The sequence below is a fragment of the Apiotrichum porosum genome (genome assembly GCF_003942205.1).
Source record: "Apiotrichum porosum strain DSM 27194 chromosome Unknown scaffold_18, whole genome shotgun sequence".
Classification (NCBI taxonomy): domain Eukaryota; kingdom Fungi; phylum Basidiomycota; class Tremellomycetes; order Trichosporonales; family Trichosporonaceae; genus Apiotrichum; species Apiotrichum porosum.
In genome coordinates, this window is record NW_021167125.1 from 119,591 (window position 1) to 147,036 (window position 27,446).

The window sequence follows — 27,446 nt, forward strand, 5'->3', positions numbered from 1 at the left end:
CAGCCTCCTTGTCGAGGAGTGAGGTGCTGAGACGGGTAGGGGGCGGCAAAGGGACACGGAAGACGTAGGGATCGATTTGTTTGGTTCCAGCCTCCTCCCATTAACCAGTGACGCCACTGTTGCTTTGCACTCACAGCCTTGCCAGCCGGGTTACACGCGGGTACTCTGGTGCTCATAATATGAGAAAAGCGATGCCACTTCTGATACATATGAACGATGTTAAAGGTGGCAGTCCGTGCCGGAACGTTGCGTTGTGATCCACTACGTCATCTTGCCTGGGAATCGGTTCGAGCCGACGGTCGCGGAATGGAGATTCCTTCCTTGTCTACGCAGTTCGTCGTACTCGATACACTCACCTCGTGACTGACTGGACTTGACTGTACCGAGAAACGGAATTGCCTATATGAATAATGAGTGACACTGCTTGGGCCGTGTTTCCCATTCTCCTCCTCCATTCCAATCCACCGCTAAACCTGCTTCCAACATGTCCAGCAAGAAAGGTAGGGACCCCCGACCAACCCGTCCCCTCGCCATAGCTCACTCTCTCAGTCAAGAGCAACTTCCTCACTACCAAGTGGACCGAGGCGCCCGTACCTTTCGCCGACAAGGCTCCCATCAAGACCATGCTCGGTACGGAGGAGACGACGTTCAAGGGCGACGAGTGGGAAGGCGTCGCTCATGGCGAGTATGTCATGTACGTTAACGTGTGCTGCAGGCGGTGACTGACGCCGATCCCAGGTCCATGACTACCGACCCGGCCAAATGGCACTTCGCGGGCCACCTCATCTTCAACGGTTCGCTCGCGGGCAAGAAGGGTGCCATGGTGATGGACGCGAAGGGCACGTACGACAACGGGAAAGTTGCCGGGACTTGGGTTATCCTCACGGAAACGGCTACGTGAGTACCATGCTTCTCAGGTTGCCATATACATCTTGTGGGCAGCTGCTTCATATACTGGTTGAGAAGCAGCTGAGCGTGACGGAAATGGACCCAACCTGACCACCCGCAGTGGAGAGCTCAAGGGCGCCAAGGGCACTGGCTCGTACGTTGTCGAGAAGACCGGCAGCGGCGAACAGACGCAATGCGAGATGAACGTCGAATTCTGAATTCTGAGTAAATTCCAGCAAAGTGATGAGCTGCAGGATAATTTTTATGTTCTGAAGTGTACGATAAAGGTATGCACGTTCCCTGAAGGTTCTCCTACGGCTCACGGAGCTGTCAGATGTGTTGTGTGCAGATGGGTGGGAAAGAAGTGGCTCGTGACGTCAGAAGGCCGAGGGGGAGATATTGAACGCCGAGCCACGATTTTACCGATTCACTTGGTGGATGCACGTTGTACACAGACATTACCGCATACATCTGTCTACGTTCGTGTGATTGGTATGGTGTGGAAAGGAGGTGTATGTGAAGCGATTAAAAAAGAGACGCTTCCCAACCTGTGGCCTCGCCGTCATCCTCCACTGAAAAGCTCACTCTCTGTCTCTCACAAAACTGTCTCTCTCTCACAAAACTCCACAGAACCATGCCAACGAGGACCCGTATGCCACCGATTCTGAACTTTCCTACACTGACACCTTGCAGTCACCTCCTCCTTCCTCACCACGTCCTGGAGCGAAACCGAGGCGATACCCCCGCTGGCCGACCAGTCCTCGGTCCACATCAAGCTCGGTACCGAGGAGGCCAAGTTCAGCGACCCAGAGTGGAATGGCACTGGCTTGGGCCAGTACATACTGTAATATCTTGCAGAAAGTCCCATCGAGTATCGCAGCGCGCACACCAGCGTCGTCATGATATGCTGCAGTGCAGATGGCTAACACACACAGGGCGGGGACTTCGGAGCCGAGTGTGTGGCACATCGTGGGACACATGCTCTTCAAGGGCGAGTTTCTGGGCAAGAAGGGATCCTTTGTTGTCCAGGCTCTCAGCACGTACAACCACGGCAAGGTCAAGGGCACCTGGACTATCCTCAGTGACTCGGCAACGTGAGTACCGGGAATTCGTACTGGCTGGCTGATAAGTCGGTGGTGATCTGAAGAGTATCAAGGGCCACGGCAAGTTCCATGTCGACCAGGCTGGCGGAAGCGAGCCGACCGAGTGCGAGTTGACCGTCGAGAGTTAGTTATGCAGAGGAATACGAACTAAATGAAATACATATGCCAGTGCACTGGGGCAACGGCACTTTCAAACTCGACATAACATGTGTCGAAATCAGGACCGGGCGCCACCTGTCGCCCAAATAACCACCGCACACTTTCATGACCATTCTTTCTTCCACTCCTTCGTTCCACCCAGCTCAATCTGCCTTGTCAGAGCCTCGTCCTGCTCTTGCTCTTCACCACATGCATATAGCTGCTGACGTAATCGCTCTCGTGGTGTAGTGGCTATCATACTTTCTTAGGGTCCAGTACTGGTCTCTAATCCTCCTCGGATTCGTCTCCGTTCTCTAGCTATGGAAGTGGTCCTGGGTTCAAATCCCGGCGAGGGCCTTGGCCTGCCTTGCAGGCCTCTGTTTTTGCTTTCCTCGTGCGCTGGGAGCTGTCAATGAGTGAACAGGATGGAAGGAACGGAGGAAGAGCGAGCGGGGATTTCGGCATGGGTGGAAATTAGCCGATCAGACGACCATCCGGAATTTCAGTTGGCCTCCTCATGCCCCAATTCGAAGCTCTCATCGAACAATGGCCACATGCTACTCGCATACCTTCCGGGACCACACCATCGGGAGATTTTCCTGTACTTGTCGGGCAGCTGGCCCCGGGTGTGATAACGAGTGTGGGGAGACTCGACATCGGATCATCGGAGATCTTTTGCCACATTCTCCTTCCAAGCCCACCTCTTCAAGCCACAATCCAAGCCCACCTCGCGGCCGTCTTCATAATCTAGCCACTTGTGCATAGAGACACGCACACTGATGCCTATGTGCTTTGCTTAACTGATAAACTTCACTTTCCTAATACCATTCCATCTGCCCCGCGCGTCGGACAACTGCACCCACCGGAGATGAAGGACAACCCACATCTTTCGCCGACACCACGGAGAAATCTACGTTGACCGGATATCTGCCCCGGCCACAGTGCACAGTTATAAAGGTCGAGCGACCTCGACGTCTTGACCACCATCAATCTCCTTTCCTCTCTCTCCTCCCCCTCTCGCATCTCCACAATGGCCCCCACCGCCATCCTCGAGCGCACTACCGCCACTGCCGTCGACTCGATCGCCGAGCTCAAGGCCAAGATTGCCAACGGACACGCCACTCACCCCAACGGCGCCCCCAAGAGCGCCCTTGTCCGCGACGGTCCGGAGCGCAAGCCCGTGGCCGACGACTACATGTACGATTTCAAGTACAACGCGCCGCTCCCCACTCTGGAGCGCCTTGGCACCGACTTTGCCGAGGACACGGACGCTGTCAAGATCGCCGAGGACTTCCTCGTCACCCTGCAGGCCGCTTTCGCCGACCCTGCCAAGTTCACCTCGCTGTTCATCGAGGACGGTGTCTGGCGCGACAAGATTGTCTTTGCGTGGGAGTACCGTACCTTCAACGGCACTGCCAAGATTGGCGAGGCTGCCAAGGACCTGCTCGCCAACACCCCTGTCGCCAACCTCAAGCTGCTCTCGCCTACCCCCAAGGTCGACCGCCCTTATGACGACCTGGCCAGCATCCAGATCCACTTTTCGTTTGACACCGACAAAGTCGGCGCCTCGGGTGTCGCCAACGTCGTCAAGACCACCGAGGGTATCAAGATCTGGACCCTGCACACAGTCATCGAGAGCCTGCTCGACTTCCCCGAGCTCCCCAACCGCGACGGCCACATGATCGCCCCCGTCTCGTGGGCCACCCAGCGCGAGCAGGACACCGACTTTGAGGGTCGCCAGCCCGACGTTGTCATCGTTGGTGGTGGCCACAACGGTCTCATGATGGCCGCCCGGTTCAAGGCCCTTGGTGTCTCGGCCATTATCATTGAGCGCAACGAGCGCATCGGCGACAACTGGCGCAAGAGGTACGAGTCGCTCTCGCTCCACTTCCCCCACTGGGAGGACCACTTCCCCTACATGCCCTACCCGGAGCACTGGCCCGTGTACACTCCCGCTGGCAAGCTCGGCGAGTGGCTCGACTGGTACGCGTCGGCCATGGAGCTGTACGCCTGGACCTCGTCGTCGGTCACCTCGTGCAAGCAGGAGGACGACGGATCGTGGCGTGTCGAGGTCAACCGCGGCGGCCACGGCCAGCGCGTCTTGACCCCCAAGCACCTCGTCATGGCCACCTCGCTTGCCGGTGTGCCCATGAGCCCCTACATTCCCGGCCAGGAGGAGTTCAAGGGTACCCTGCGCCACTCGACCACCCACGACTCGAGCCGCGAGTGGGTCGGCAAGAAGGTCCTCGTTGTCGGCACCTCGTCGTCTGGCTTTGACACGGCGTACGACTTTGCCCGCCGCGGGGTCGACGTGACCATGCTCCAGCGCTCGCCCACCTACATCATGTCCCTCACCCACTCTGTCCCGCGCATCATCGGCATTTACGAGCCCGACAAGAACGGCAAGCGCCCCGACCTGGACGAGTGCGACCGCATGGCATACAGCATGCCCGTCGGCCCCAGCGAGGAGCTCGGCCGCCGCCTCGCCGAGGACCTCGAGGTGCTCGACCACGACCTGCTCGCTGCCATGGAGGCCCGCGGCTTCCAGACATGGCGCGGTCAGCGCGGCACCGGCACCCAGACGCTCGGCTACTCGAAGAACGGCGGCTTCTACTTTGACGCCGGCGCATGCGAGCGCATCATCAACGGCGACATCAAGGTCGAGCAGGGCTGGATCGAAAAGTTTGACGGCCACAAGACCATCCTCAATGGCGGCCGCGAGAAGGAGTACGACCTCGTCATCCTCGCCACTGGGTTCAGCAACACCATCGACTCGGTCCGCGCCACCCTCGGCGACGACGTCGCCGACCGCTGCAACGACATCTGGGGCGTGGACGAGGAGGGCGAGCTCAAGTCGGCATGGAGGGACTGCGGCGTCCCCAACCTCTGGATCATGGTCGGCACCCTCCAGCACGGCAGGTACCACTCGAAGCGCGTGTCGCTGCGCATCAAGGCCATGCTCGAGGGCATCGCGGGCGAGAAGTATGTCAAGTAGACTGTAGAGTGTAGACAAGATGGACTGTAGTTTCGGTTGAATGCAAGTCGCGTTTTCGGGTCCTCTCGCCTCAGGCAATCGTAGTGGCATTGTCTGGCGACGTGGGTTGGTGGCATATTGACGTTACACCAGACTCCCCGCACTGTCTAACTTGGACAGCTCCACGCTATCCACGTTGTCCATGTTGTCCATCTTGGACGCACTTGGACGCCTGTTTCCATCTTGGGCGCCTTCACATTCCCATCTTGGGCGCCTTAACGTTGTCCATCTTCGTCGCCTTTACGAGCTTGGCAGGTTTCCCGCGACACCGTCGCCTTGCCGAAAGACCGCCAAAGGCATGCCTGAAATCAGTTTATGCACGATCTAATCCATGAAGTGTTAGTTGGGCAAGATGCCTCCTGTGGCCTGTGTGTGTCTTTCGGCGAGTCCGCACGCTGACGTCAGTGGCCCAGAAAAGGGTGGCGGAGACACCGGCTGCGCACCAGACAGCCCCAGCTGCCCCCACAGTCGCTACCTCACGACGATCAAGATCACGGGCTCGGCGAGGACCAGGGGGAAAGGGGAAGAGCACATCGCGACCGGCGTGGTTAGTATACCCCGTTGGGCACGTCCACGTGTTGGAATAGTGAACAGTGAATACATACACTCGGGTATTTGTGGAGCACAACCGGTGATCTGGGGTGTGGACAGAGCCGGCGGCGTGAACTGCAGAACCGGCGTCGTGGGAAGAGACCAGCCTGGAGGGGAGTGGGGGCCATGTCGATGAGTGCGGGTATCTTCTGCGCGCCAGATCGAGGATGCAGACCGTAGACTGCAACTCGTGTCGCTCGATATCTGCAGAAACGTCAACACCGACTCATCCCAATCACAACCCTGAGCCCACCTCTTCTCACCTCCAAGATCACAACCTCGACTTGCCAAGCTCGGCGGGTCCCCGGCCCCAGCCTTCCCAAGCAGGCGACACTTTAGTCGCGTCGGACCAAGTGGATTCCAGGGGGACGGGTCCTTGCTGCCTGGGGATCTGGGTTGGGGGTACGGTGGCGAGGGCGGCGGTAACGTGCACGCGAGCGGGGAGGTATGCCGGGTGCGCATACGCTGGGTTGAAGGGCTGCACGCCTGCGCCAGCTGCGCCGCCTGCCGCTGCTGGAAGTGGGCGAGGGACGGGGACTGCTGGTCGTTTGTCGCGTGAGAGCATCGTTGTTGTGGACGATGGAGAGATGGAGACATGAAATGGCCAACACCGTCGGCAATCGGCGTCTGGACCGAAAGCCAGAGAGTCATTTTCCAATCTCGCCGGCCAACGCCGACACCAACGACGACGTGTTGCGAGTTGCTTTCCATTCCACCACCGCTCCCTCCCTCGCTCTCTCTCTGTCACCCTCTCCCCATCATCAGAACGGACATGGACCTGTCGGCCATCACCATTGTGCGCGCGACGCCCGCACAGGCTAAGCGTACCCTCGACATTCACCACCCCTTCTGGGGTGTCCCGCGCAACTTCTCGCTCGAGAGATACTACGAGGTCGAGGAGTCGCTCAACCACCCCGAGCAGCCTTGGGCCAAGCATGGCGAGTGGACCGGATACACAACCTGGGCACTCGTCCCGCGTGACGACCCGGAGACGCTCGACCTGCTGGCATCGTGCGAGACGTGAGTTGACGAGCTGCCTGTGGTAGACAACAACAACAACAGCTCCGCTGGAGCTCACACCACAGGTACAAGCGCCATGCGCTTGTCCTTGCTCCTGGCGAGACTGAGCCCAAGGACGAGGTCTCGTACGGTATTGCCTCGGTCTTCTGCAACCCCACGCACCGCGGCAACGCCTACCCGCGCCATCTGCTGAGCTTGCTCCACTACGTCCTCGCCCAGCCCACCTCGCTTCCCCCCTTCCCGGCAGCATGGGGTGCGCCGCCCACCATCCCGGGCTTTGGCAACGCGGCCTTTAGCGTACTGTACTCGGACGTCGGCCCCACATACTACACCAGGTGTACCAAGGGCGACAGTGGGGCCGGGTGGATGCCGCACAACCCAGGCAAGCGCGTGTGGGACGTCCCCGGCGCCGACGAGACGGTGGATTGGCGCGACTATGACGGCGAGTGGGTCGACTATGCGGGTCTCGAGAAGCTGGGCGCCATCGGCAGCGAGCGTATCCGCAAGAACCTGCCTGCCAAGGGCGACACGAGCAAGACGCGCATGGCCATCCTGCCCGACGGGTGAGTTGTCCTGCACGGAACCCAACTGACACGACCAGCGGATGGTTCCAGAACGCGCCTACGCGTTACCAGCTGAGCAACAACGCCCGTCCAGACGCCAAGTTTGGCCTTGTCCTCCCTGCCTGTGCCTCGGGCGAGCAGCCCTTCCTCGTCTGGGGCTTTGACAAGGAGGGCAAGCGCATGGTCGTTGGCCACGCGTCCGGCAACGTCCCCTGGTCGGCTGTGGTCGCGGCCGCCAAGCACGAGGGCTGTACCTCGATCGAGAGCTGGGCAGACTACGGGTGGGACGAGCAGGCCAGCGCGTTCGAGCACATGACGGAGAAGAGTATCCCCGCGCTGGCGGCGTACACCCTCGGCGAGGATGCCAAGATTGAGTGGCTGCACAATGAAAAGTGAGTAGCTATTCCTTGTGCTGAAGCGTGCAATGCGAGCTGACGACCAGGTACCCGTGGATGTAGTGTAGACGTTACGAGAACATGCGTAGACCTGGAGATGAATACAGACAAAATGGAAAGCTGGAGCGGCGCACAGGAGAAAAACAGGTGCTTGTCCAGGAACCGCAGGCTCGGTGGATAAGATGCCGAGTTCGGGTGGAATGTGGCCATTGCCTCGGCGAAAAGGGCCACTCTTTCCATGACGGTCCTGGCGGCCCGGGCTGTGTAAAAAACCATGGTCGAGGCAGCAGGGCGGTGCACAGTCTGCTCTTGCCCACCTGTGGCCAGGTCCGTGAGTGAGAGACGGATTGGAAGCTCGGGGGAATGTTGTCATGTGGTGGATAGGTGACACCCAAATCGCCCGACATCGGAGGTAACTAATCTCCTTGATCTCCTCGCGTCCTCCTTGCCCTCACCTCCACGATCCGAGTGCTGTATCTACCCCGATCTACGGACGAAAGAGGGGGCCTCGACACCTATAACAGTTCGACCGAGATGCTTTCTCTAGCCCCACACTCTCGCATTCTCATTCTCACGCCTCGCATACGCATCACAGCACCACCACTCTCCACCACTACACCAACCAATACACCAACATGAAGATCGAGGGCAAGGGTGAGTTGGGGGACGTGGTCGAGAGTGACTCAGCTGACAACCAGCTTTCATTATCACCGGCGGCTGCGGCTCCATCGGCGGCACCACTGCCAAGATGATCATCGAGCGCGGCGGCTACGCCGTCATCTTTGACGTGCTTGACAAGGAGACCGGCGAGGCAAAGGTCAAGACGTACCACCCCGAGCGCGCCTTCTACTTCAAGGTCGACATTGCCGACTATGACGGTGTCAGCGCCGCCACTGCCGCCGCCCTCGAGGTGATCCCCAAGGGCTCGCTTGCCGGCGGTGTGCACTGTGCCGCCATCGCGCCCGGCCGCCAGTGGAGCCACAAGCTCCGCGACTCGGTCAGCACCTTCGCAAAGGTCCTCAACGTCAACGTCTACGGCACCTTTGTCGTCGACGCCGTCATTGCCGACGCCATCAACTCGCAGTACCCGGACCAGGGCCCCTTCGGCGAGCGTACCACCGAGGAGCGCGGTATCATCATCAACATTGCCAGCGCTGTCGCTCGCCCCGTCCCCGCCCGCTGCCTCACTTACGGTGCCTCCAAGACCGCCGTCCTCGGTGTCAGCTCGGGCATGTCCGACTTCCTCGGCCCCTTCGGTATCCGCGTCTGCTCCGTCTCGCCCGCCGTCGTCGCCTCGGCTCTCATGGGCCCCGACCGTCTGGTAAGTGGCAACCACGGTGCAACCACAGTGCCACAGCTAACCCTTTTTCAGCCCTACTTTGAGGCCGAGCTCGAGGCCGCCGCCGTCTTCCCCCGCCGCCAGAGCGACCCCTCCGAGGTCGGTCACGGCATCATCTTCCTCATCGAGAACGGCATGATGAACGACTACGAGCTCCGTATCGACGGCGGCTGGAGGAACTCATCCAACTGGGCCGGTCCCGTCGACCCCCGCAAGAACGCCATCTCGCTCGAGTAAGACGTCGGTATGGTACAGGTAGTGTATGCGATAGACGGGATGTGTGACTTGAATATGCATGTGGTAGCGATTGAACCTTAGGTCTGCTTTCCCTCCATCCCCACTGACATGCAAAAGAGAAGCTCGACAGACAAGCTGCTGCTACGACAATGACATGATTCGAACATGTGCTCCCGAAGGAAATTGATTTCGAGTCAATCGCGTTAACCACTCCGCCACATTGCCCCCGATGCTGTGTTCTCCTGCTTCTGAGGTGTATCGGAGTGCTTTGCTCGCATCGATCTGAGCTGTGGAAGGCGAGATATGGACGGATGAAGGTGGACGACGGTTGAAACGTTGGTGGTGGGTGAGTCTTGTGGCGGATCGGCGGCAACGGGTGGCGCCGATCTGTGTATCCCGAGTGTACTGCCGATCCCCCTCGTACACCGACTGCCACATTTGGTCACCTTTGCAAAACACCAATCCATGCTCACACTCTCTACTCTCTCTACGCATCCTTGAACCGCGTCCTCTCGACGCCTGTGTAACCCAGTCCCGCGACCACAAACAGGCTGCCCCCGTCGACCCGCTCGGGGATGACTTCGCCATTGTACCCCGTGTCGGCGGTCGTGACGTACAGCTCGTCGAGCCTGTCGCCGCCAAACACCACGCACGTAACGTGCCATGCGGTCGGGATGTCGACTTCGTCCGTGATCCGGCCCGTGGGGTCGAAGCGCACGACCTTGCCGCTCTGCCAGCGCGCACTCCACACCCCGCCCGCAGCGTCCATGCACAGGCCGTCGGGCTCGCCGTAGGCGGGGTCCACGAGGCGCGAGAACGTGCGGCGGTTGGACATGGTGCCCGTAGCCTTCCAGTCAGCGTTTCCATTCCCTGTTTCGGAGCGACTCACCACATCGTAGTCGAACGCTGCAATCTCCTGGATCCAGCTGTCGGTAAAGTACCTGGCCGTCAGCGTGTGGCGCCACGGTCCACCCACATGGTCCTGCCGTCAGGACTCCACCCCATGCCATTGGTACATGTGATATTGTCCAGCACCAACGGCGCTTCCCACCCCTTGCCGTTCTTCTGCAGCGAGTACATGCGCCCAACGACCTGCTCGTGCTCGCGGCCCATGGTGCCGGCCAAGAACCGGCCGGCCGGGTCCACCGCGCCGTCGTTGAAGCGCTTCTCCTGCGCACCGAGAGGGATCGTCGGTCCCAGCTGGTTGACGCGCTTGGGAGTGGCCGAGTTGGTGGGCGGGAAGGGCAGGGAGGAGGCCGGGATGTGGATGAATCCGACTTCGTCGGTACCAACAAGCTAACCAGTCAGCGTTGCCATTTACGATTGACTCACTCCGTCGCCACTCTCGGTCAACGCCAAACAGGACACCTTTCCAGGAAACGTCTCATATCCGAGCGTCTTTGAAGCAGGTTCGTAGGTGTACACCCTGCAGTTGTCAATGTCGACAAAGTACAGTCGGTTGGTGCGTGTGTCCTGGGGGTGTTAGAGATCGAGCTGCGGATGAATGCCTGTACCCAGAGTGCACCTTTATTGTCAGCCTCGGTCGGAAGGTTTGCTCGTCGCTTCCACTCACCCTCTCCGAGCGTCATGCCCAGCTTGAACAGCGGTTTGTCGACGGTGACGTGGCGGACAGTCATGTTTCTCTTCAAAGTCTGCGTTGCTGCCTGTACCAAGCATGCATGCAGCCACTGTCTTATAAAGTATCCACCCGCATCGTGCCGGACGAAACATAATATATGTCCGATCCACGGAGATAACGGCGTCGTCGGCCCCTCGTTCCTCCACACTCGGGGCTCAGCGGGGGTGGTCCATCGCATGGTCCGTTGCTCCACAGATGCCTCTTTCCCCGCTCTCCCCATCGCCAGTGACGTCTTGCCCCAAACGTCTACTCTCTCTCTATCCCACCATCGACAATGTCGCCCCCACCAGAAACCTCCCGAGTAGAGCCACCCAGGAAGAGGAAGAAGCGTGCTCACTTTTCATGTGCCGGTGAGTGTTGTTGTTTGTTGGCCACAGCCTCGGTTGGTCGAACATCTCCTAAACTCAACCGCCCACTGCTAACAACCAGAGTGTCGACGCCTCAAGCTCAAATGCGATCGCCAAGGTGACTACCGACTGCGAGGCGGGGGACTAACCCCACAGTACCGTGCTCCAACTGCGTGCGGAGGCGATGTGTCGACTTGTGTCCCGATGGCACAAGACCTGTTCGAGCGTGGGTACAGGAAGACGAACGTTGAGCTGAACCTGCCAGGACCGAGGAGAGCTTGGAGCTCAAGGAACGTCTTGAGGCCCTCGAAAGCATCCTCGCCAGTAATGGCATCGCGATCCCAGACAAGATGAAGCGGTCCGAGTCGCGCGAACTGTCTTCATCGCCGGCCCCGCAGCCCGACGAAGTGCGAGACAGCGCCGTCCGGGACGCTGGTACCCCATCGTCGTCGACAGCACAACGCACCAGCGCCATCCAGGAATCGCCGCGTTTCGCTCCCTCAGTGTCGAGCGCGCGCGACGACCCCATGCCGACGTTTGTGCCGCCCATGCCGCCGTCTGCGTTGACGCCGGTGCGCTTCGACTTTAGCCACCCGGGCCCATCGTCGCACCCGTCGCAGCAGGCACAAACGCACTACTTTGAGTCGCCAAACAACGTCCTCACGGGCATGTCCCCTGACGAGCAGAGTTTTGGCACGCTCGTCATCAGCCAGTCCGGCCGGTCAAAGTACCTCGGCCCCACGGCCGCGAGCGAGTGGCTCAAGGATGTAGGTATGATATCCTGAACCAATCTGCTGACGTTCCCAGCAAGAGATCCTCGAGTCACCAGGCGCGTCCCGTGCAGCGTCGCCGACCCACCGACAGGTCGATCTCCCCGACACGGGCGAGGTGCCGGCCCAGTTTCCATTTGGCGGTGCGCTCAAGGCGATCAGCACAGAATACCTCCTGTCCAAGCTGCCGCCGCTGGACGAGGCGTGTGTGTTCGTGGACTCGTACTATCGATACTTTGCGTGGCAGTAAGTCAACCTCGAGGACCGTTTTCCGGCAAAGCTGACATTGCACAGCTTTGACGTGTCCCCGCGAGAGACGTTCCAGCCCCTCTTTGACCGTGTCTACTCGCAGTATGCATCGCGCGCCAACCTGGATAGCTTGGCGCTGCACGAGCTCGCGCTCGTGTTCATCACTCTGGCACTCGGTGCACTGCACAACCTCGAGCTACCCCCAAACGACCCCTTGGCGGAAGAGTTTTTCAACCTGTCCAAGAGCGCGCTCGCCAAGGGCCAGTTTATGATCTACAACACCATTGCGGCCGTCCAGACCATACACATCATGGCGCACTTTTGCCTCGAGACGGAGCGCGGGCGTAATGGCGACAATGCGTGGCCACTGTGGGGTCTGGCCATGCGCATCATCCAGGCCATGGGTCTCCACCGCGACCCGAGCCGCTGGAACCTCGAGCCGCATGTCGTCGAGGAACGTCGCCGGGTGTTCTGGGAGTGCCATGCCGCAGACATTTTCCAGGCAAACTGCTTCTCACGGCCAAACTCGATCCACCCAGACTACATGGACACGGCGTACCCTTCTGAAATGGTCTACTCGCGGTTCTCGGAAAGCCTGTCGGCCGAAAAGGGCTTTGCGACACTCAAGTTTGAGCTGTGTGGAATTGCAGGCTCGGTCCTGGACCATGCCATGAAGGTGCACGCGCCGCCATACTCGACCGTCATGGCACTGCACGAGAAACTGTGAGGTCCAGTAGGCCCAGGCGGTGACGCTGACCTCGCAGAACCAACTTTGAAGGTCATGTCCCCTTCCACCTCCGCTGTCGCTCGGTGCTCCTTGCCTTGCCGTCGCGGTACCCCGACTCGGAGGTTGCCATTCGCGAGTCGCCAGAGGAGAGCAAGCGCGACCTGCACCGCACGTTCCAGCAGTTTACGCTATACCTTAACATCACCGAGTCGATCATGTTCCTCCACCGGCCGTACTTCGTTCGTGCACTGCACGAGCAGCTCCCCGACCCGACGAGGAGCGTGTACGGGCAGTCATACCTCACCGTCGTGGAGCGGTGTAACGTGCGTCCCTTGTGTTTGCGTTGGTGGCAGCACACTGATATTTTCTTTCCAGGTCATCATCCAGATCGTATCCCGCATCCACGCACTCCATCCCAACGTGACCGCCCGCCACTGGTACTTTTGGTACCACGCGTTCAACGCCGCCGTGTGTGTCGGCACATTGATCCTGACCAACCCGACCAACCCGCTGGCGGGCTTTGCCCTCGCGCAGATCGACTCGGCCATTGCGCTGTACACGGCCGCCGTGCAGGGCCGCGCGTCTCGGCGCATGATCCACAACCTCCAGTGGCTGCTCCGCCTGCGCCAGCGCGCCAACGACAAGATGGTGCGCGCGGCCAAGGCCGCCACGACGGGCGAAGCGGGCGCTGAGGCCGTGGACGGCGGTGGTGGCGGTGGTGGCGACCACGGCGACTCGGACTCGGACGTCGAGCTCCTGGGCTGGCGCACGCGCCTCATTCAGCGCGCGGCAAAGTCCCAAACGGCCACGACCATTTCGCTGCCCTCGCCGCTCAACTCGGCCACCAGCGCCAGCCCCAACGCCGCCGTCGCCGCTACCATTACGAATGCGCTGCAGGCGCATTTCGCGCCGGCGTCAGATGTGCTGGCTCGCGGAGAGACGAACACGAGTCCACAGGGTGCGAGCACGGATGCTTTGGTGAGTGGCACGAAGGGGTGTGGAACGGGGTGGAACGGGCTGACAGTCAGATGCACCAGTTCTGGGACCCGATGCTGCTGCAGGATATCCCGGACCTCATGGGGAATGTCAATGTGAGTTGTCTTATGCACCACGCGAGGGCTCAACTGACATACAGTCGTTTACCATGGGATGGGACTGGGACTCGACCGTGTAGGAGGAAATGCCCCTTGCTGGTGCATCAGCAGTAGCGGGCGGAGTGCGCACCATCACCATAAAAGGTTGCATTCATTACAAGGCCCAGTCACCCAAAGGATACGCTCCACTGTTCTACATGTATACTCCGTTCCGTGACGACCCATGTATCATTACTCCCTGTCCTCGATCACCTTGACCACGGTGCCGCTTGCGCTTGCCTCGATCGGCTCGCCCATGCTCCTGGTGTCGATCCCATTCTCCTCGAGGTACAGCCTCCACGCCTCGTCCTCGTCCTCCAAGGTCTCGGACATGTCGGGGATACAGGCGTACGTGAGCATGGCGCCGAGGATCGACACGGCCGAGCCGATGAGGAAGACGGCCTGCTGGCCCTTGAACTCGTCGCTGAACGCGTTCTGGATGGGCGTGAACACCTGGGTGCCAATAGCCGCACCGGCCTTGCCCCACGCAGCTGAGAAGCCCAACATGTGGCCGCGGAGCGCGGTGGGGTACACCTCGCCCGAGATGAGGATGGTGGCCACGCCCGGCCCGGCCTCGGCGGCAGCGAGGAAGATGCCGTACATGACGATGAAGCCGCCCGGGTGGTACTGGATCTTGGAGAGGACGCCGCCGAGGATCATGCCGATGATGCCTTGCACAAAGAAGCCGAGCGCCTGTGTCTTCTTGCGGCCAATCTTGTCCATGAGCACACCGCCAATAAGGCAGCCGGGGAGCAGGAAGTCGTTGATGAGCGTCCCCCAGCCAATGTTCTGGATGATGGTGTTCTCGGGGTTGAGCTGCGACACGATGGTGCTCGAGAAGATGCCAAAGGGGTACGAGCAAAAGTCGTACACTGGGAGTTAGCCAGGCGTCTAGCCGTTACTGCGGCGGTGGACTTACGGAACCAACACAGGCAAGTGCCAATCATCCGGCGCCAATAGCGCTTGCCAGCGAGGTAGAACACCTTGACGTTGAGTGCGGCGCCCTTCATGGCATTGTTGCGGTAGGCAGTCGAGTTGAGCATGCGCAGGCGAAAGTAGAACACGGCAAGCGGGGGGACGAGACCCAGCGCGAGGCAGATACGCCACGTGCCCGCAAACCCATGTGTCCCCGTCGAGTGGACCGTGACGCCGTAGCACTTGAGGACGATCAAGATGACGATACCAGCGAGGACGAACCCAAAGTCGATGGCAAAGTCGCCGACGGTCGCGATGAGGAAGCCGCGGTGCTTGCGCACATGCTGAGTCTCGTCGGCAGCCTCGATCGAACTCGTGCCACAGACAGGATATTCGCCGCCGGCGCCAACACCCGCGAGCCCACGGCCAACGATGAGCATCCAGAACATGCCGAAATCGGTCGTGCCGTGTGCTGCCGCGCTGAGGATGATGCCGAGGATGAGCATACAGGTGGTGGCGACCACGCCGAATTTGCGGCCCACGCGGTCAATGAGAGCTCCAAACAGCAACATGCCGACGATTTCACCAATGAAAAACGAGTTTGAGATGCGTGTCTTGAGAATGGACGTGTACGTGTCCGGGTAGACTTTGGGGTCAGACAATGCGTTCAGATGGAATGTCTCCAACTCACGCTCCTTGAGCAACAGGTTGATGTTTCCAATGACGGCTGCATTGTAGCCGTCACTGATCAGGGCAATGCCAGAGAAGACGACGGTGAAGATGGCCGAGCTACGACGATGGGTCAATGGAGCTGCCGCTTGGCATGTACTCACAGCTTGGTGGCAGAGTTGTACTTGTGGCGCTCGTGGCTTTCCAGCTCGGCAAGCGGGGCACGCACAAGAGCCGGCAACGGCTCGGAGCGTTCAAGCTGGTCAAGCTTGTCGAGCTTGTCCATGTCCGGGCCCATGGTCTGGTGTTGAGGGTGGTCCATTGCTGTAGTCCAAGTGCAGGTGTCCAGTGTTCCAGTGTTCGGCGGTTGAGTCTGAATGTGGCACACGCCAGAGTGGTGAAACAATCGGCTTTTTTGGCTGGCGCGTTCCAAGAAAGGGCCAGTCACGACCTTTTTGTACTACTCTAGCACTCACATCTGTCATCTACCCTTCTCTTGTGCCGACTGACACACGTTTCCTTGACAGCTACACGCTTGCAACATCTACAAGGATGGCTCCACGCACGTTCTTATCTTCCTTTCCGACGTTGGACTGTCCACCTGCGCAGCTCGCTCTCATTGCGACCACGCGCGTTATTACGAGATGTACAGTCTAAACTCGTCCCCTTGGCGACCGAAGCGAGCATTTTCCTGCAAGTTTGGTCGGCGAACTGGTGCAACCATCTGAACCCTATTGCCAACAACGAGCGCACGGTGGCCCACGCTGGCTTCTGGATCGTCGGACTGTCGGGTCAGCGTCGTTCTCCCGGTAGTGCTCTGCTTGGACGTCTACATCCGACCACGAGCAGACCACCTTTTCCCCATATCTCGAAGAGCCCCGCGATTGGAAAAGGTAAACATCGAGGAATAAGGCAGTGCCTAGATTTCCCTGACGATTCTGCCTTATAAACTGCCCTTGCTTTGGCAATCTCGGCAACAAGCAGACGGGTTCCTCCATCAGCAGGCAGCAGGCCAACGACAAGGTGGTCCCAGTGTCAGACGTGTCGGGAGCCATGTTGGAATACGATGTGTCCTCGCCACGTCGCTGCAACTCACACACGTGTGGCTATACATGCCACGAACTGGGACATGAGAGGATGTTCATTTGGTCAAGAAATCGGACCAGGCGAGTCGGCGGAGAAATGCCGAGGCCCCTGCCGGCCTGTCTGTCGGCAGCCTCTGTGCATTCCGGCGACGTTCTGTTGGTTCCAGACCTCGCTGAGCGGCAGATCAGACTGCGCTCCACCTCCTTGGCAGTGAGCGCCTATCGCAGCCCTGGTGAACCAAGTCCCTTTGGCCAAACACTCGGCGGTCTTGCCGAGCTGGCACAAAACGTCATGTTATAGGCAATCGCCGTACCGCGATGCCTTATTCAAGCTCCAGAGGCCAAATAGCTCTGGGACATGTGATAACGCCGCTTGTCGTATTGTTGTCGCGGCGGAGTTGGCCGCAAATGAGCGACAGTCACTCGTCTCTCGGTCCCACGTTCTCAGTAACAACCCCCCCCACAACGCAAACGGTATCGCCAATTGCACGACCATTCTGCCTTATAGTTGCCCGAGAAGGCCAAATGATCTTGAAAAGGCCAAATCATGGTGACGCCGCCAGCTGAACGCTTCGCAATTCCACCACGGCTCTGCCCACCGCTCTCGTCAGCAAGGCTGCTCTCCATGGAACCATACTGTATCTCTATCTTTCACTGCTCCCCCGACGATAACTGCACCCCTATAAAGACCACAACGGCCTTGTAACAGCGAACTCCATCACCATCACCAGCTCCACCTCACCTCCACTCAGCCATGATAGCCCCTATCTTCGACACCCTTTACGAGCTCACTGCTGAGCAGCGCCAGTCCTTTGAGCGCGACGGTTTCCTCATGCTCTCGGACGTCCTCACCCCTGCTCAGGTCACCGACTTGCAGTCATGGACGGCCGAGGTCAAGGGCTGGCCCAACCGCAAGGGCGAGCACATGCCCTACGAGGAAGTCCGCGCCGACGGCTCGACTGGCCTTTGCCGCACTGAAAGTGAGTAGGCCCACTTGGCCAGATAATAGCTTACACGCCACAGACTACGCCAACTACCACACCGGCTTCTCGTCGCTGTTCCGTGGCGAGCGCCTGACGGGCATTCTCTCGGAACTCATGGGCGAGCGCGCGCTCCTCTTCAAGGAGAAGATCAACTACAAGGAGGCCGGCGGGTCTGGCGGGTTTGACGCCCACATTGACTCTACGGCGTACAACCATGCCGGGGCGGTCAAGCACCAGACATTCCTCATGGCCGTCAACGACATGGACATGAACAATGGCTGCCTCGAGGTCGTGCCCGGCAGCCACAAGCAGACAATCCCGCTTGCTGCCAACCGCGTAAGTTGGGTCCATACTTTGGGGTTCTATTTCCTGCTCACCTAGCCAGTGTATCGATCCATCGTGGGAGGTCCAGCAGACCTGGGTGCCCGTCCCCATGCCAGCCGGTGCCCTGCTCGTCTTCGGATCGTACCTCGCCCACCGCTCGGGACCCAACTCGTCTCCTCGTGCTCGTGCCGCCATCTACGCGACGTATAATGGCGTCTCAGAAGGTGACAACCACGACAGCTACTATGCTCACCGACGCAAGGCGTGGCCGCCTACCTTTGAGCGTGTCGCTGGTGTGGACTACACGGATGGCGCACTCACCTATGCCTTTGGCTCGCCCATGAGTGGCGGCAAGACTGCGATCGACGCCAAGATTGCCCAGGCGAGCGAGACGGTCGACAAGGTCTTTACGGTTATTGAGGCGTGAGCGTCACCCCAGAACTCCCATCTCGCACCATGCAAGCTACACTGTACCACTGCACTTGTCTCTTCCCCCTGACCACTCCCCACCCACCACTCACTCTGACGCGCGCTCACACCCACACAGGCAAGGTGACGCCGACTATATTGGCGAGAATATCAGCCAACTCGAACACTCGCTGCAGGCCGCCGCGCAGGCGCGCCAAGACGGTGCCGACGACGACACTGTCGTCGCCGCCCTCCTCCACGACGTCGGCCAGTTCATCCCACACACCGCCGCCAAGGCAATGATGCACGACGGCGCGTCGCTCGGCCGCATGTCCCACGAGGCAGTGGGCGAGCAGTATCTCCGTGACCTGGGCTTTCCGGACAAAGTGTGCGTCCTCGTCGGCTCGCACGTCGTCGCCAAGCGCTACCTCACGGCCACGAGGCAAGGGTACCACGCCGCGCTGAGCAGCGCCTCCAAGGCCAGCCTCAAATACCAAGGAGGGCCGTTTACGCCGGCCCAAGTGGCCGAGTTTGAGACGGACCCGCTCTGGAAGCAAAAAGTGGCGCTTAGGCTGTGGGACGACGCGGCCAAACGCGACGACTGGAAGGCGCCTGGTTTGGAGACGTATCGCGAGACGATTGTGGGAATACTGTCTCGTTAGATGGCTGTTGATGATATATACCCATGTGAAATGCGCGCGACAATGCTGAAGATTGTTGCCCTGGTTGAAAAGAAAAGAAAAGAAAAAAGAAAATAACCTGCCAGCTTGAATTCACTGGATCACTGTGCTGTGCACTGTGCTGCGATCACTGTGCTATGAACGCTGTGCTGTGAACGCGTTGCTGTGATCGCTTTAATGAACATGACTTGCTCTATTTACATACGGCTACTGGGTGTCTACTACATACATACGTGAACCTATTAAACAGGATGGTGGAGGCTTGTGGACTTGCTGTGTTAATCGATGTACGTCTCGATCTGATATTGTTCATCCCCAACCTCCTCGTTGTACTCCTCCGGCGTGAAGAACCTGAGGACCGTGTCGACCTTGATGCGAAAACCAAACCTGCGGACAATCTGCTCGTCACAGTCCTTGAGTGCCGATGTGGCCGCGCGCCTGAACCGGGACCTGATCTCCTTCTCGGCTTCGTTTATCGACACCGCCCTGCGTCGGTAGAAGAGAAGTGCACAGTCTACCAGTGTGACTCGCACATTCCCCGTGACGTACGCTTGGACACAGCGATAAAGTTCATCGTGAAGGTTACGTCGGCTGTCGTTGTCGCCTGCAACAGTGGGGAAGGGTGCAACCAGGCGAAGGGGAATGTCGGAAGGACGAAAGACGAGAACAAGCTCCTTGACGTTGAACGGATATTTGAGGAACATTCGAACGGTTCGTGTGTCGATGGTAGGGCACTGCACCAACTCGTTGACACCAATGTTGACAACAAGCTTGGTTACGCATGCAGGAATAGCACTCCAGAGAACGAGTGCTTCCGTAGGTGGGTCGAAGCCTTTGTGCAGATACGCATCACATGAAACCACCAGTGTGTGAGAAACAGGGAAGCGGATATATCGACCTCGATACTGCGGAAGACGGACAGCGCGAATGTCTTGGTGACAGGACCCCATGATCTCGGATGCGATGTACTCGTTTATTGCACCTCGGAACTCGGGTACGGTGACCAAGGCGAGCAGGAATGGGGTGGAGGGGACGCCTTGATCGTTGTGGTGTCCAAGTCTGCGTACAGACGCGGCGGCAGAGGAAGCGGTGGTAGATGTGACCACAAGGTGGACACCGTTGCCGAGGAGGCCGTCGACCTTGGCCTTGTAGTACTTGGATGAGGCACGCAGTACGAGTAGTGCAGCGAGGGAAGAGTGGGCCATTATGCGCTCGAGAATATGAGGAAAGTAGGCCGCTCGCAAAATGGAGGCTTGCGGTAAGCCGGACTGGGGGGTTGGGAGTCCGTCGGTGCGGGCACGCTTCCTGCTGCCGATAGGTTGTCCAGTCCTACCAGCGGCCTGGGGACCGTCGGTATCCTCGGACATGATGACTTGCAAGACGGATGGATGAGAGGATGGATGGAGAAGAGAGAAGACGAGAAAGAGCGAGTGGTGTGTGTGTGTGTGTGTGTGTGTGTCGGTTGACGTGTACAACGCAGATCAGCGACCAGCGACCAGCACGAGACAAGGGCGATCCAACTCAATCACACTTCTCACTTGCTCCACACTCTACAACCTCTATCTCCTTGGAACCCGTGTCTCAAGCTCAAACTGCTCGTCCCCAACTCTTTCCCGGTGCTCCTCCATGGTGATGACCTCGACCAGCTCTGTGACTCTGGGGCGATACTCTTCCTCGTCAAAGCGGGCCTCAACCGACTGACACCTCGACACCCAGTTCTCCACCAGGTACGGGTAGACCGACTGGCGAGGGATTGGGGGCCCCTTGGCGTCCCATCCAATGACCGTGCCGAGGACGTTGGAGTCGTCGACAATGATGAAGCGCGACGACGTCTCCAGGAGTTCGAGCCCAATGTCGAAGAAGAGACAAACGTCAAACGTGCCCTCGGTAGGGAGAGGCTTTGTCAAGGGGTGGAAGATGAGGACGGTCTCGCGAGGCTGTCCGCCGACGAGGTGTGGGTACGACAGTTGGACGGGGTTGCCCAACACGTCGTCGAGGTAGACGTGGAGCACCAGCCGTGTGGTGATGGATTGAAAGCACGATGGCGATAGGGGACGGCCATCAAGTGGCCTACCCGTGTACGTGTATTCGTACAGTCGACGGCGTTCAACGTTGAATGGAGCGAGGTCTTGGAAGGTTTCCACAATAGTCGGCGCCCACAGGCTCAGGCGGTTGAAGGTAAAGCTGGGACACCCGATGATGCGGATGATCCGAGGGGAGATGGGGTATGGTCGCTCAAGGAGAAAGCTTCCCTTGGTCTTCCAATGCACGTCGAGGATACGCGCATGGCGAACCAGGTGTCGCGGCACTTTGAACAGCTCGCCATCGTCGAGGTAGTACAGCCCCGTGTCGGTCGTCCTCACGCCTCGCCGCCGACGGCTGATGACCAGGTGGCATCCATCTCGATCCAGCAACTTGTCCACCGCTGTCCGCCAGTAACGGCTCGTGTCGCGGAACGCAAGTCGGACGCCGATCGGGGCGTACTCAAGAACAAGGTCGACGAGATGCGGAAAGACGGGCGCGTCGACGGGGTAGGGTGGAGGTGAAGGTGCCGGAGTTGGGGCTGGTGAGATGTGAGTGATGACGTTGTCGTGTAGGATGTTGACGAGCCTGTCCGTGGGGAGTGTCGGCATATCGAGATGTCTGGAAGATGTGAGAGACGTGGAAGATGTGGAACATTGAGAACGATGGAGCCGAGATCCCATTTCCTAATTTCCTTGGCTTGTGCGTCATCAAAGGCTTATCGGCCGAGACCGACGGAAGCATCGACACGACGACGAACGCGATGTGGGCGATGGAGATGCGTGCTGCACGAGCGAGGCTGTCACACCTATAACCTATATCGGCCCATACAGGCAAGCAGCGGTGAGCCCCTGTCACATAGAGACAACTGCTGTTGTTTGATACATTGCTCTTCGTTCTACAACCCATAGCACTAGTCCCACGGGTGCACCATGCCTCTCAGAATCTTGCCGTCGTCCAGGTCCTTGTATCCCTGCAGAATATCGTCCAGCTTGTACCGCTTGGTAATGAGGCCGGCCACGTCGATGGAGCCGCGCATGGCCGCCTCAATGGCCTCGGGGACGGTATCGCGCATCGACCTGCCGCCGTACCCAACAAACGACATGCGAATGTGCCTGCGGACGAGTGGGGCGAACGCGAATGCAGCAGAGGGCTGGGGCTGCCTACTGAGGGCGGTGACGACCACGTCTCCGCCGCTGGCGACGAGCGCGAGGGTCGCGTCGTCGAGGACAACGGCGGGTGTGGCGAGGAACAGTGCGCGCACGCCGAGGCCGTTGGTGATGCGGCGGACCTTGTCGGCGGCGCCGGGCTCCGTCCAGTCGATAACGTGCGTGGCACCGAACCGCGGCGCAAGCTCGCGTTTGAGCGGCGACGCGTCGGCGGCAATGATGGCGCCGATGCCCGCAGCTCGCAAGCCTTGCACAATGTTGATACCGTCGCCGCCGGTACCGATTACAAGGACCGCGTCGGACTCGCCTAGCCGGCGCTCGCGGGCGAGTGATGTCGCAGCGCCATAGCCGGCCGGCACGCAGCACGAACACAGCGCGGCAATGTCAAACGGCACGCTGCTGTCGACCTTGATGACGCTGGCGCGGTGGACGACCGTGTGCTTTGCAAACGCGCCAGTCATGCAAAAGGCGCCAATCGCCTCCCCCGACGGCGTATGGCGGCGGAACGTGCCGTCCATCTGCGGGCCGAGCGGGATACGTGAGCCCTCGAGACACAGACTGTGCTCGCCGTTGGAGCAGTACGTGCACTCTCCACAGTGCGGGTGCCAGCAGATGGACACGTGGTCGCCAACGCCAATGTCCTGGATGCCGGGCCCGATGGATTCGACGACGCCCGACGCCTCGTGGCCGAGAATGCTGGGCATTGCGATTTTCGTGTCGCCCACGAGCGCGTGCCAGTCGGAGCGACACAGACCGACACGCTCAATCTTGACGAGCAGCTCGTTGGCCGCGGGAGGGTCGAGGAGGATGTCCTCCACTTTAACGTTGTTGGGCCCGCGGATCACCGCCGCTTGGGTCCGGAGAACGGCGTGGTCTGATGCGGACGACATAATGGGATGAGGTTGGGGTGTGAGTGAATGAGACATGTTGCGTCGTTGAGAGCGGCGATGTTGCAGGTGGGCTCCGTGGCTCCGTCGACGCACCGGCAATCGGTTGTCTCCGCGCCGAGAAATGTGGGGGCCCGGATTCTCGGCTGATCCGCATTTCGGGGTAAACCAACTGGTTGTGTAGACGTTGGAAGCATGCAGCAACAGTCTGTGCAGGCGAAGGAGGATGACAAGGGTACGCGCAAGCCCAGCCTGTAGCCTGTGGCCTGTGGCCTGCCTGTAGCCGACCTAGTTCCGCCAAAATCAACATACTGAGCGGGGTAAAGTCAGTGGACCCTTCCTCGTCCCCGATCCCGGCGACTTCCATCGACCGTGGCGTTACCATACGCAGCCTGCTGCAATGCACACGCCCGATCAAAACTCACTCCCCCGACAACAATCGCAGCCACAGAAGCAGGGTACATGCCAGAAGCAGCCTGACATCGGCTTCGACATCAGCTTCAACTCGGTGGAGCCTTTGATCCCGCACAGCTCCACCTTCCCTCCGCCACCAAAAGACTCGACCACTCGGTGTTACCCAAGCTCGTCTACATCGACAATGACCCGATTCGAACGGATGCTCCCGAAGGAAATTGATTTCTAGTCAATCGCGTTAACCACTCCGCCACATTGCCCGATGTTGAAGAGAAGGAGGAGGACTCATGAGGAGGGGACGACTGGGGAAAACGCCGACGTGTTTGGTCAAGGAGGGCACTTTTCGGGCCAAAAATGGTACCCACGGATAGCCGAGATGATACTGTGTCATGCCCCAAAAGCTTGCTGCCGGTTGTGCACAGATGTAGACAGCAAACGGGCCAAAATGCCAAGCCCGAGTCGAGGTGATGGAGTTGACGCGCGTGCCGATCCTGCCACCAGAATTGCTTCCGAAGCTGCCACAATGCTTCCGCCTCACTACCTCCTCCCTCCATGCATCGTTCAGTTGCACATGCTGGAGCCAAGGAGCACAGCCAGCACGACCGCCCGCGTAGCGGGCGGTCGTATCTCTATCCTGGACTTTTGACTGCTGGTGGGGTGGCCCGGAGCATCCTTTCGGGATGCCTCTGCCCAGAAACCGGTTCTGCCGCCATATCTGCCACGGGGACGGGATGTGCCACGGGCAACCTAGAGCCTGTGGGCTTGGTCGCTTCCAAGGTGGCCAGCCTTTGGTGTCCTACATGATTCATTTTGCATTCAGAGGCAGTCTCCGAGCGCCTACCAAATCGCATGATTATATACATCCCCTCTACCTGCACTGTCCCACCTGTTCTACGCCATGCCCTTGCCCCCCTCACCCACTGACGTCCCACAGCAGGCACTCTCCAAGTTGTTCCCCCGAGTGGCCGTGCTGAGCCTTGCCAGAGTCCTTTGCCATGCAGTACGCATGGATCACCACCTGCTGCACATTCAGCACGAGGTCAAAGAACGTCAACGCCGGATAACTGGCGGGCCTGACAATGGGCTTGGCCTTGGTGCTGTCGCTGCAAGTACATATGCTGTACCCATGAGGTGGAGCTCTTGGGGCGGAGGGCGTAGTACGAGCATTTGAGGCAGGGGTAGCCAGATAGTGGCTGTGTGGGTGCCACGCAGCTGCTTGATGACCGTGGCGATGGTTTGCGCCTTGAACAGCACGACGTTGTGCTCTGGCATGGGCAGGGGCGACATCTTGGGGTTGCCGAGCTGTATGAGACCACTAGCCGCAGCGGACGCCTTGAGCCTGGGCAGACGGCGTTCACACAGTTCCGTCTTGTGAACCCTCTGGAAGAGCGGCTCGCTCAGGGGACAGAAGTGTTCGCCGTTCTCTGTCGTGACGACTCCTGCTCCGCCGCACTTGTCGCACGACAGCACAGTGAGCTGCGAGGCCCGTGTCGAGCCGCGTGCCCTCTGCGTCAATGGCGCAGCGCCACTCCCGCTCTCGTCGTGCGTGGTTGTACGCGGCGAAGCGGTCCAGCGCATCGCTCTTGCGTTCCGAAAATAACATGCTCCTGGCGACATGGCTGTTGCTGGCCTGTACGTCCAGCGTAAAGTTGTAGCCAGTGGGTTTGGAGAGGATCCACTGGCGAGCCTGCTGAACGGAGTGACGGTCGAACAGGAGGCAATGGGGCACCACCATGCCTGTGTCTCCGCCTGGGCGACAAACGCCAGGATGCGGTCCGCCTGGTCGTTTCTTTCAGCCCAGTATGCGAGACCATCTGCAAGGACGTGAAGCTTGTTTCCCTCAGTCCTCGCGTGCGACATCATTTCCGATGTTTTGGACTGCTCCTTGGTCAGCGTCGGCAGTATGGGGAAAGGAAGACGACTTACATTGTTCATGTCGCGGGTCTTGCCTCTCACGGCTCCCAGAGCATCCGAAAGGCGGTCGTACTCGTCGACAGCGGAGTCCAGCGCGCTGGTGAAGTTGTTTGACTCGAGGTACTCCACAATGGCAGCGCGTCAGCCGACGATCCATTCATAATTGTTGGCAGTGGGGGGCGGGCCATTTCCCTTGGTGTAGCCAACGATGATGCCCTCGGCGGCGACGTTGATGTTCTCGACAGCCTGGAGGAGGGAGAGAGCCACTCGAGTTTTCGCAGGGTCATACTTGAGGCAGCCGGGGTCGTAGTTGCAGATGTAAACGACCCAAAAGTTCTGGCTTGGGGGTCCCACTTGGATCGCTACGGGCCGACCAATCTTGGAGTTCATGTTTGCCGCAGCTGGACTGTGAGGCAATCTTCGCGACCATCGCGGCGAGGACGAGGGCATTCAAAATCGACCGCCTGAGCTTTGGAGTCGCAAAACCACTACCTGGTTCGGCTCACTTCCCACCAGACCAACAACTCACGGACGCGATGACATCTGCGTGGACAAACTTAGCAACCTCCTCCCATCCTCCCTTGAACGATCCCGAGAGGAAGGCGCCCATGTCGCTGCGACCGAAACATGCCGGTGAGCGCGCCGTTGAAGATGTAACGGGCGACGTGGGCTGAATAGGTGCGAACCAGCACCGGCTTGAGTGTCAAGATGTATCTGGCTAAAAGCACGAGCTGTTTCCACGGTTCGTGGTCACGCTGCTTGATAAATTGCCACAGGTTGACTCTTGGGCCGAACCACTTGGCGAAATGTTCCTCGCCCTCGCTGCCGGCCATCCATCACTCACCAAGTCTCCACCGTGCTCCCGGGGCGCCTCGGCATAGGCCTCACGATCAGTGTCGAGGGCAGCAATCAGCGAAGCATGGCGCTCCGTGGCGGTAGAAAGAGAAAGACTGTCAGAGCAGGACTTGCGGATCTGGCAACAAGGTCAGCGGGCCCTTTACCAGAGGGTGGAACATACCGCTTGCGAGGCAGTCACGGCCAGCTGGACTTGGTCTTGGAGCACTTGTGGGCTGTTGAAGTGGTTCTTGTCGTCAGCGGCCACAGTCAGCCAACGTCGCGCACGATGGATACCACTTACTACTAGCTACGCGGGGACGCGTAGCGTCGGTGAAAGTGGCCGCGACCGATGAGGACGCGCGGGACATGGTCGCCGTAAGCCACGCGGGCAGGCAGTGGTGGCCGGTGAGTAAGAGGGAGGGGAGGAGGCCAGGAGATGAGGAGGCGATGAGCGGACCAGACCCATGCAGCCCACCTGTAGACGGAGGTGGATGGAAATGAGGATGAGTACAAGTTCAAAGGTGCTGCTAGCTGACTGGACCGACCTTCCCCAGCGAGGCGGGGCAAACACACACGACCGCTGATGGGGTCCACAACCACTGCTGATCAACATACATCTAAACGTCCCGCAACAAACATGCCAAGAAACAGATCCCACAGAGGTGAGAGGCGCATTAAACCAACAGCTCCCTCCCGCCCACCATTCAAAAGGCAGCAACTGTTCCCCATGATCTCTCTTGAGGCCTGGCAGTCGGACCATGACTCTGGCGGAAATCGGACAGGTTGGATAAAAGTCGGTACATGGCACAATGTTGTCCCCACACGATGGCAGTACTGGGCGGGTCTAATCTGTTCAGCTGTTCACAATCACCATTGTCAGCATGGCCGCTGTGAGCATATAACCGTGCTGTGTGCTAACTGCAAGTACTCTGCCTCATCCCTGCCATCATGGCGCCACTGTACCGC

At 59.4% G+C, this 27,446-nt stretch overlaps 15 protein-coding genes and 3 non-coding genes across 18 annotated transcripts; 8 read left to right on the top strand and 10 right to left on the bottom strand.

The window, feature by feature from the left end:
* Nucleotides 1-484: 484 nt before the first annotated feature.
* EHS24_003698 (uncharacterized protein) lies at nt 485-1,106 on the top strand (the record flags this gene model as incomplete). The annotated part of the gene is made up of 4 exons (XM_028619350.1): nt 485-500; nt 550-694; nt 739-897; nt 1,010-1,106. 4 exons carry the CDS (start codon nt 485-487, stop codon nt 1,104-1,106), a joined length of 417 nt encoding a protein of 138 aa, XP_028472219.1.
* A 416-nt stretch (nt 1,107-1,522) lies between these two features.
* EHS24_003699 (uncharacterized protein) lies at nt 1,523-2,119 on the top strand (the record flags this gene model as incomplete). The annotated part of the gene is made up of 4 exons (XM_028619351.1): nt 1,523-1,538; nt 1,582-1,723; nt 1,824-1,982; nt 2,038-2,119. 4 exons carry the CDS (start codon nt 1,523-1,525, stop codon nt 2,117-2,119), a joined length of 399 nt encoding a protein of 132 aa, XP_028472220.1.
* A 244-nt stretch (nt 2,120-2,363) lies between these two features.
* Nucleotides 2,364-2,486, top strand: EHS24_003700. The gene has a single exon. It is a non-coding gene; the product is annotated as a tRNA-Pro (tRNA).
* Nucleotides 2,487-3,159: 673 nt separating this feature from the next.
* On the top strand, nt 3,160-5,124 carry EHS24_003701 (uncharacterized protein; the record flags this gene model as incomplete). Its single annotated transcript, XM_028619352.1, has 1 exon — nt 3,160-5,124. The coding sequence occupies one exon, from the start codon at nt 3,160-3,162 to the stop codon at nt 5,122-5,124; it is 1,965 nt and encodes a 654-aa protein (XP_028472221.1).
* A 901-nt stretch (nt 5,125-6,025) lies between these two features.
* Nucleotides 6,026-6,319, bottom strand: EHS24_003702 (uncharacterized protein; the record flags this gene model as incomplete). The annotated part of the gene is made up of 1 exon (XM_028619353.1): nt 6,026-6,319. The coding sequence occupies one exon, from the start codon at nt 6,317-6,319 to the stop codon at nt 6,026-6,028; it is 294 nt and encodes a 97-aa protein (XP_028472222.1).
* Nucleotides 6,320-6,526: 207 nt separating this feature from the next.
* On the top strand, nt 6,527-7,795 carry EHS24_003703 (uncharacterized protein; the record flags this gene model as incomplete). The annotated part of the gene is made up of 4 exons (XM_028619354.1): nt 6,527-6,774; nt 6,840-7,337; nt 7,376-7,729; nt 7,780-7,795. 4 exons carry the CDS (start codon nt 6,527-6,529, stop codon nt 7,793-7,795), a joined length of 1,116 nt encoding a protein of 371 aa, XP_028472223.1.
* Nucleotides 7,796-8,367: 572 nt separating this feature from the next.
* On the top strand, nt 8,368-9,308 carry EHS24_003704 (uncharacterized protein; the record flags this gene model as incomplete). The annotated part of the gene is made up of 3 exons (XM_028619355.1): nt 8,368-8,386; nt 8,431-9,053; nt 9,105-9,308. The coding sequence occupies 3 exons, from the start codon at nt 8,368-8,370 to the stop codon at nt 9,306-9,308; spliced, it is 846 nt and encodes a 281-aa protein (XP_028472224.1).
* A 144-nt stretch (nt 9,309-9,452) lies between these two features.
* Nucleotides 9,453-9,533, bottom strand: EHS24_003705. The gene has a single exon. It is a non-coding gene; the product is annotated as a tRNA-Ser (tRNA).
* Nucleotides 9,534-9,795: 262 nt separating this feature from the next.
* EHS24_003706 (uncharacterized protein) lies at nt 9,796-10,945 on the bottom strand (the record flags this gene model as incomplete). Its single annotated transcript, XM_028619356.1, has 5 exons — nt 9,796-10,155; nt 10,198-10,249; nt 10,285-10,604; nt 10,641-10,781; nt 10,823-10,945. The coding sequence occupies 5 exons, from the start codon at nt 10,943-10,945 to the stop codon at nt 9,796-9,798; spliced, it is 996 nt and encodes a 331-aa protein (XP_028472225.1).
* Nucleotides 10,946-11,221: 276 nt separating this feature from the next.
* Nucleotides 11,222-14,214, top strand: EHS24_003707 (uncharacterized protein; the record flags this gene model as incomplete). The annotated part of the gene is made up of 10 exons (XM_028619357.1): nt 11,222-11,297; nt 11,377-11,412; nt 11,451-11,520; nt 11,560-12,061; nt 12,102-12,310; nt 12,359-13,036; nt 13,078-13,363; nt 13,416-14,018; nt 14,078-14,131; nt 14,176-14,214. The coding sequence occupies 10 exons, from the start codon at nt 11,222-11,224 to the stop codon at nt 14,212-14,214; spliced, it is 2,553 nt and encodes an 850-aa protein (XP_028472226.1).
* A 151-nt stretch (nt 14,215-14,365) lies between these two features.
* On the bottom strand, nt 14,366-16,079 carry EHS24_003708 (uncharacterized protein; the record flags this gene model as incomplete). Its single annotated transcript, XM_028619358.1, has 3 exons — nt 14,366-15,045; nt 15,093-15,877; nt 15,922-16,079. The coding sequence occupies 3 exons, from the start codon at nt 16,077-16,079 to the stop codon at nt 14,366-14,368; spliced, it is 1,623 nt and encodes a 540-aa protein (XP_028472227.1).
* A 1,517-nt stretch (nt 16,080-17,596) lies between these two features.
* Nucleotides 17,597-19,219, top strand: EHS24_003709 (uncharacterized protein; the record flags this gene model as incomplete). The annotated part of the gene is made up of 4 exons (XM_028619359.1): nt 17,597-17,822; nt 17,866-18,161; nt 18,211-18,572; nt 18,697-19,219. The coding sequence occupies 4 exons, from the start codon at nt 17,597-17,599 to the stop codon at nt 19,217-19,219; spliced, it is 1,407 nt and encodes a 468-aa protein (XP_028472228.1).
* Nucleotides 19,220-19,515: 296 nt separating this feature from the next.
* On the bottom strand, nt 19,516-20,604 carry EHS24_003710 (uncharacterized protein; the record flags this gene model as incomplete). Its single annotated transcript, XM_028619360.1, has 1 exon — nt 19,516-20,604. The coding sequence occupies one exon, from the start codon at nt 20,602-20,604 to the stop codon at nt 19,516-19,518; it is 1,089 nt and encodes a 362-aa protein (XP_028472229.1).
* A 192-nt stretch (nt 20,605-20,796) lies between these two features.
* EHS24_003711 (uncharacterized protein) lies at nt 20,797-21,870 on the bottom strand (the record flags this gene model as incomplete). Its single annotated transcript, XM_028619361.1, has 1 exon — nt 20,797-21,870. The coding sequence occupies one exon, from the start codon at nt 21,868-21,870 to the stop codon at nt 20,797-20,799; it is 1,074 nt and encodes a 357-aa protein (XP_028472230.1).
* Nucleotides 21,871-22,172: 302 nt separating this feature from the next.
* Nucleotides 22,173-23,318, bottom strand: FLD1 (S-(hydroxymethyl)glutathione dehydrogenase; the record flags this gene model as incomplete). Its single annotated transcript, XM_028619362.1, has 1 exon — nt 22,173-23,318. One exon carries the CDS (start codon nt 23,316-23,318, stop codon nt 22,173-22,175), a length of 1,146 nt encoding a protein of 381 aa, XP_028472231.1.
* A 590-nt stretch (nt 23,319-23,908) lies between these two features.
* EHS24_003713 lies at nt 23,909-23,989 on the bottom strand. Its single transcript has one exon. It is a non-coding gene; the product is annotated as a tRNA-Ser (tRNA).
* Nucleotides 23,990-24,779: 790 nt separating this feature from the next.
* Nucleotides 24,780-26,033, bottom strand: EHS24_003714 (uncharacterized protein; the record flags this gene model as incomplete). Its single annotated transcript, XM_028619363.1, has 3 exons — nt 24,780-25,607; nt 25,656-25,766; nt 25,851-26,033. 3 exons carry the CDS (start codon nt 26,031-26,033, stop codon nt 24,780-24,782), a joined length of 1,122 nt encoding a protein of 373 aa, XP_028472232.1.
* Nucleotides 26,034-26,145: 112 nt separating this feature from the next.
* On the bottom strand, nt 26,146-26,848 carry EHS24_003715 (uncharacterized protein; the record flags this gene model as incomplete). The annotated part of the gene is made up of 5 exons (XM_028619364.1): nt 26,146-26,148; nt 26,173-26,313; nt 26,488-26,616; nt 26,662-26,705; nt 26,782-26,848. 5 exons carry the CDS (start codon nt 26,846-26,848, stop codon nt 26,146-26,148), a joined length of 384 nt encoding a protein of 127 aa, XP_028472233.1.
* Between the last annotated feature and the right edge of the window lie 598 nt (nt 26,849-27,446).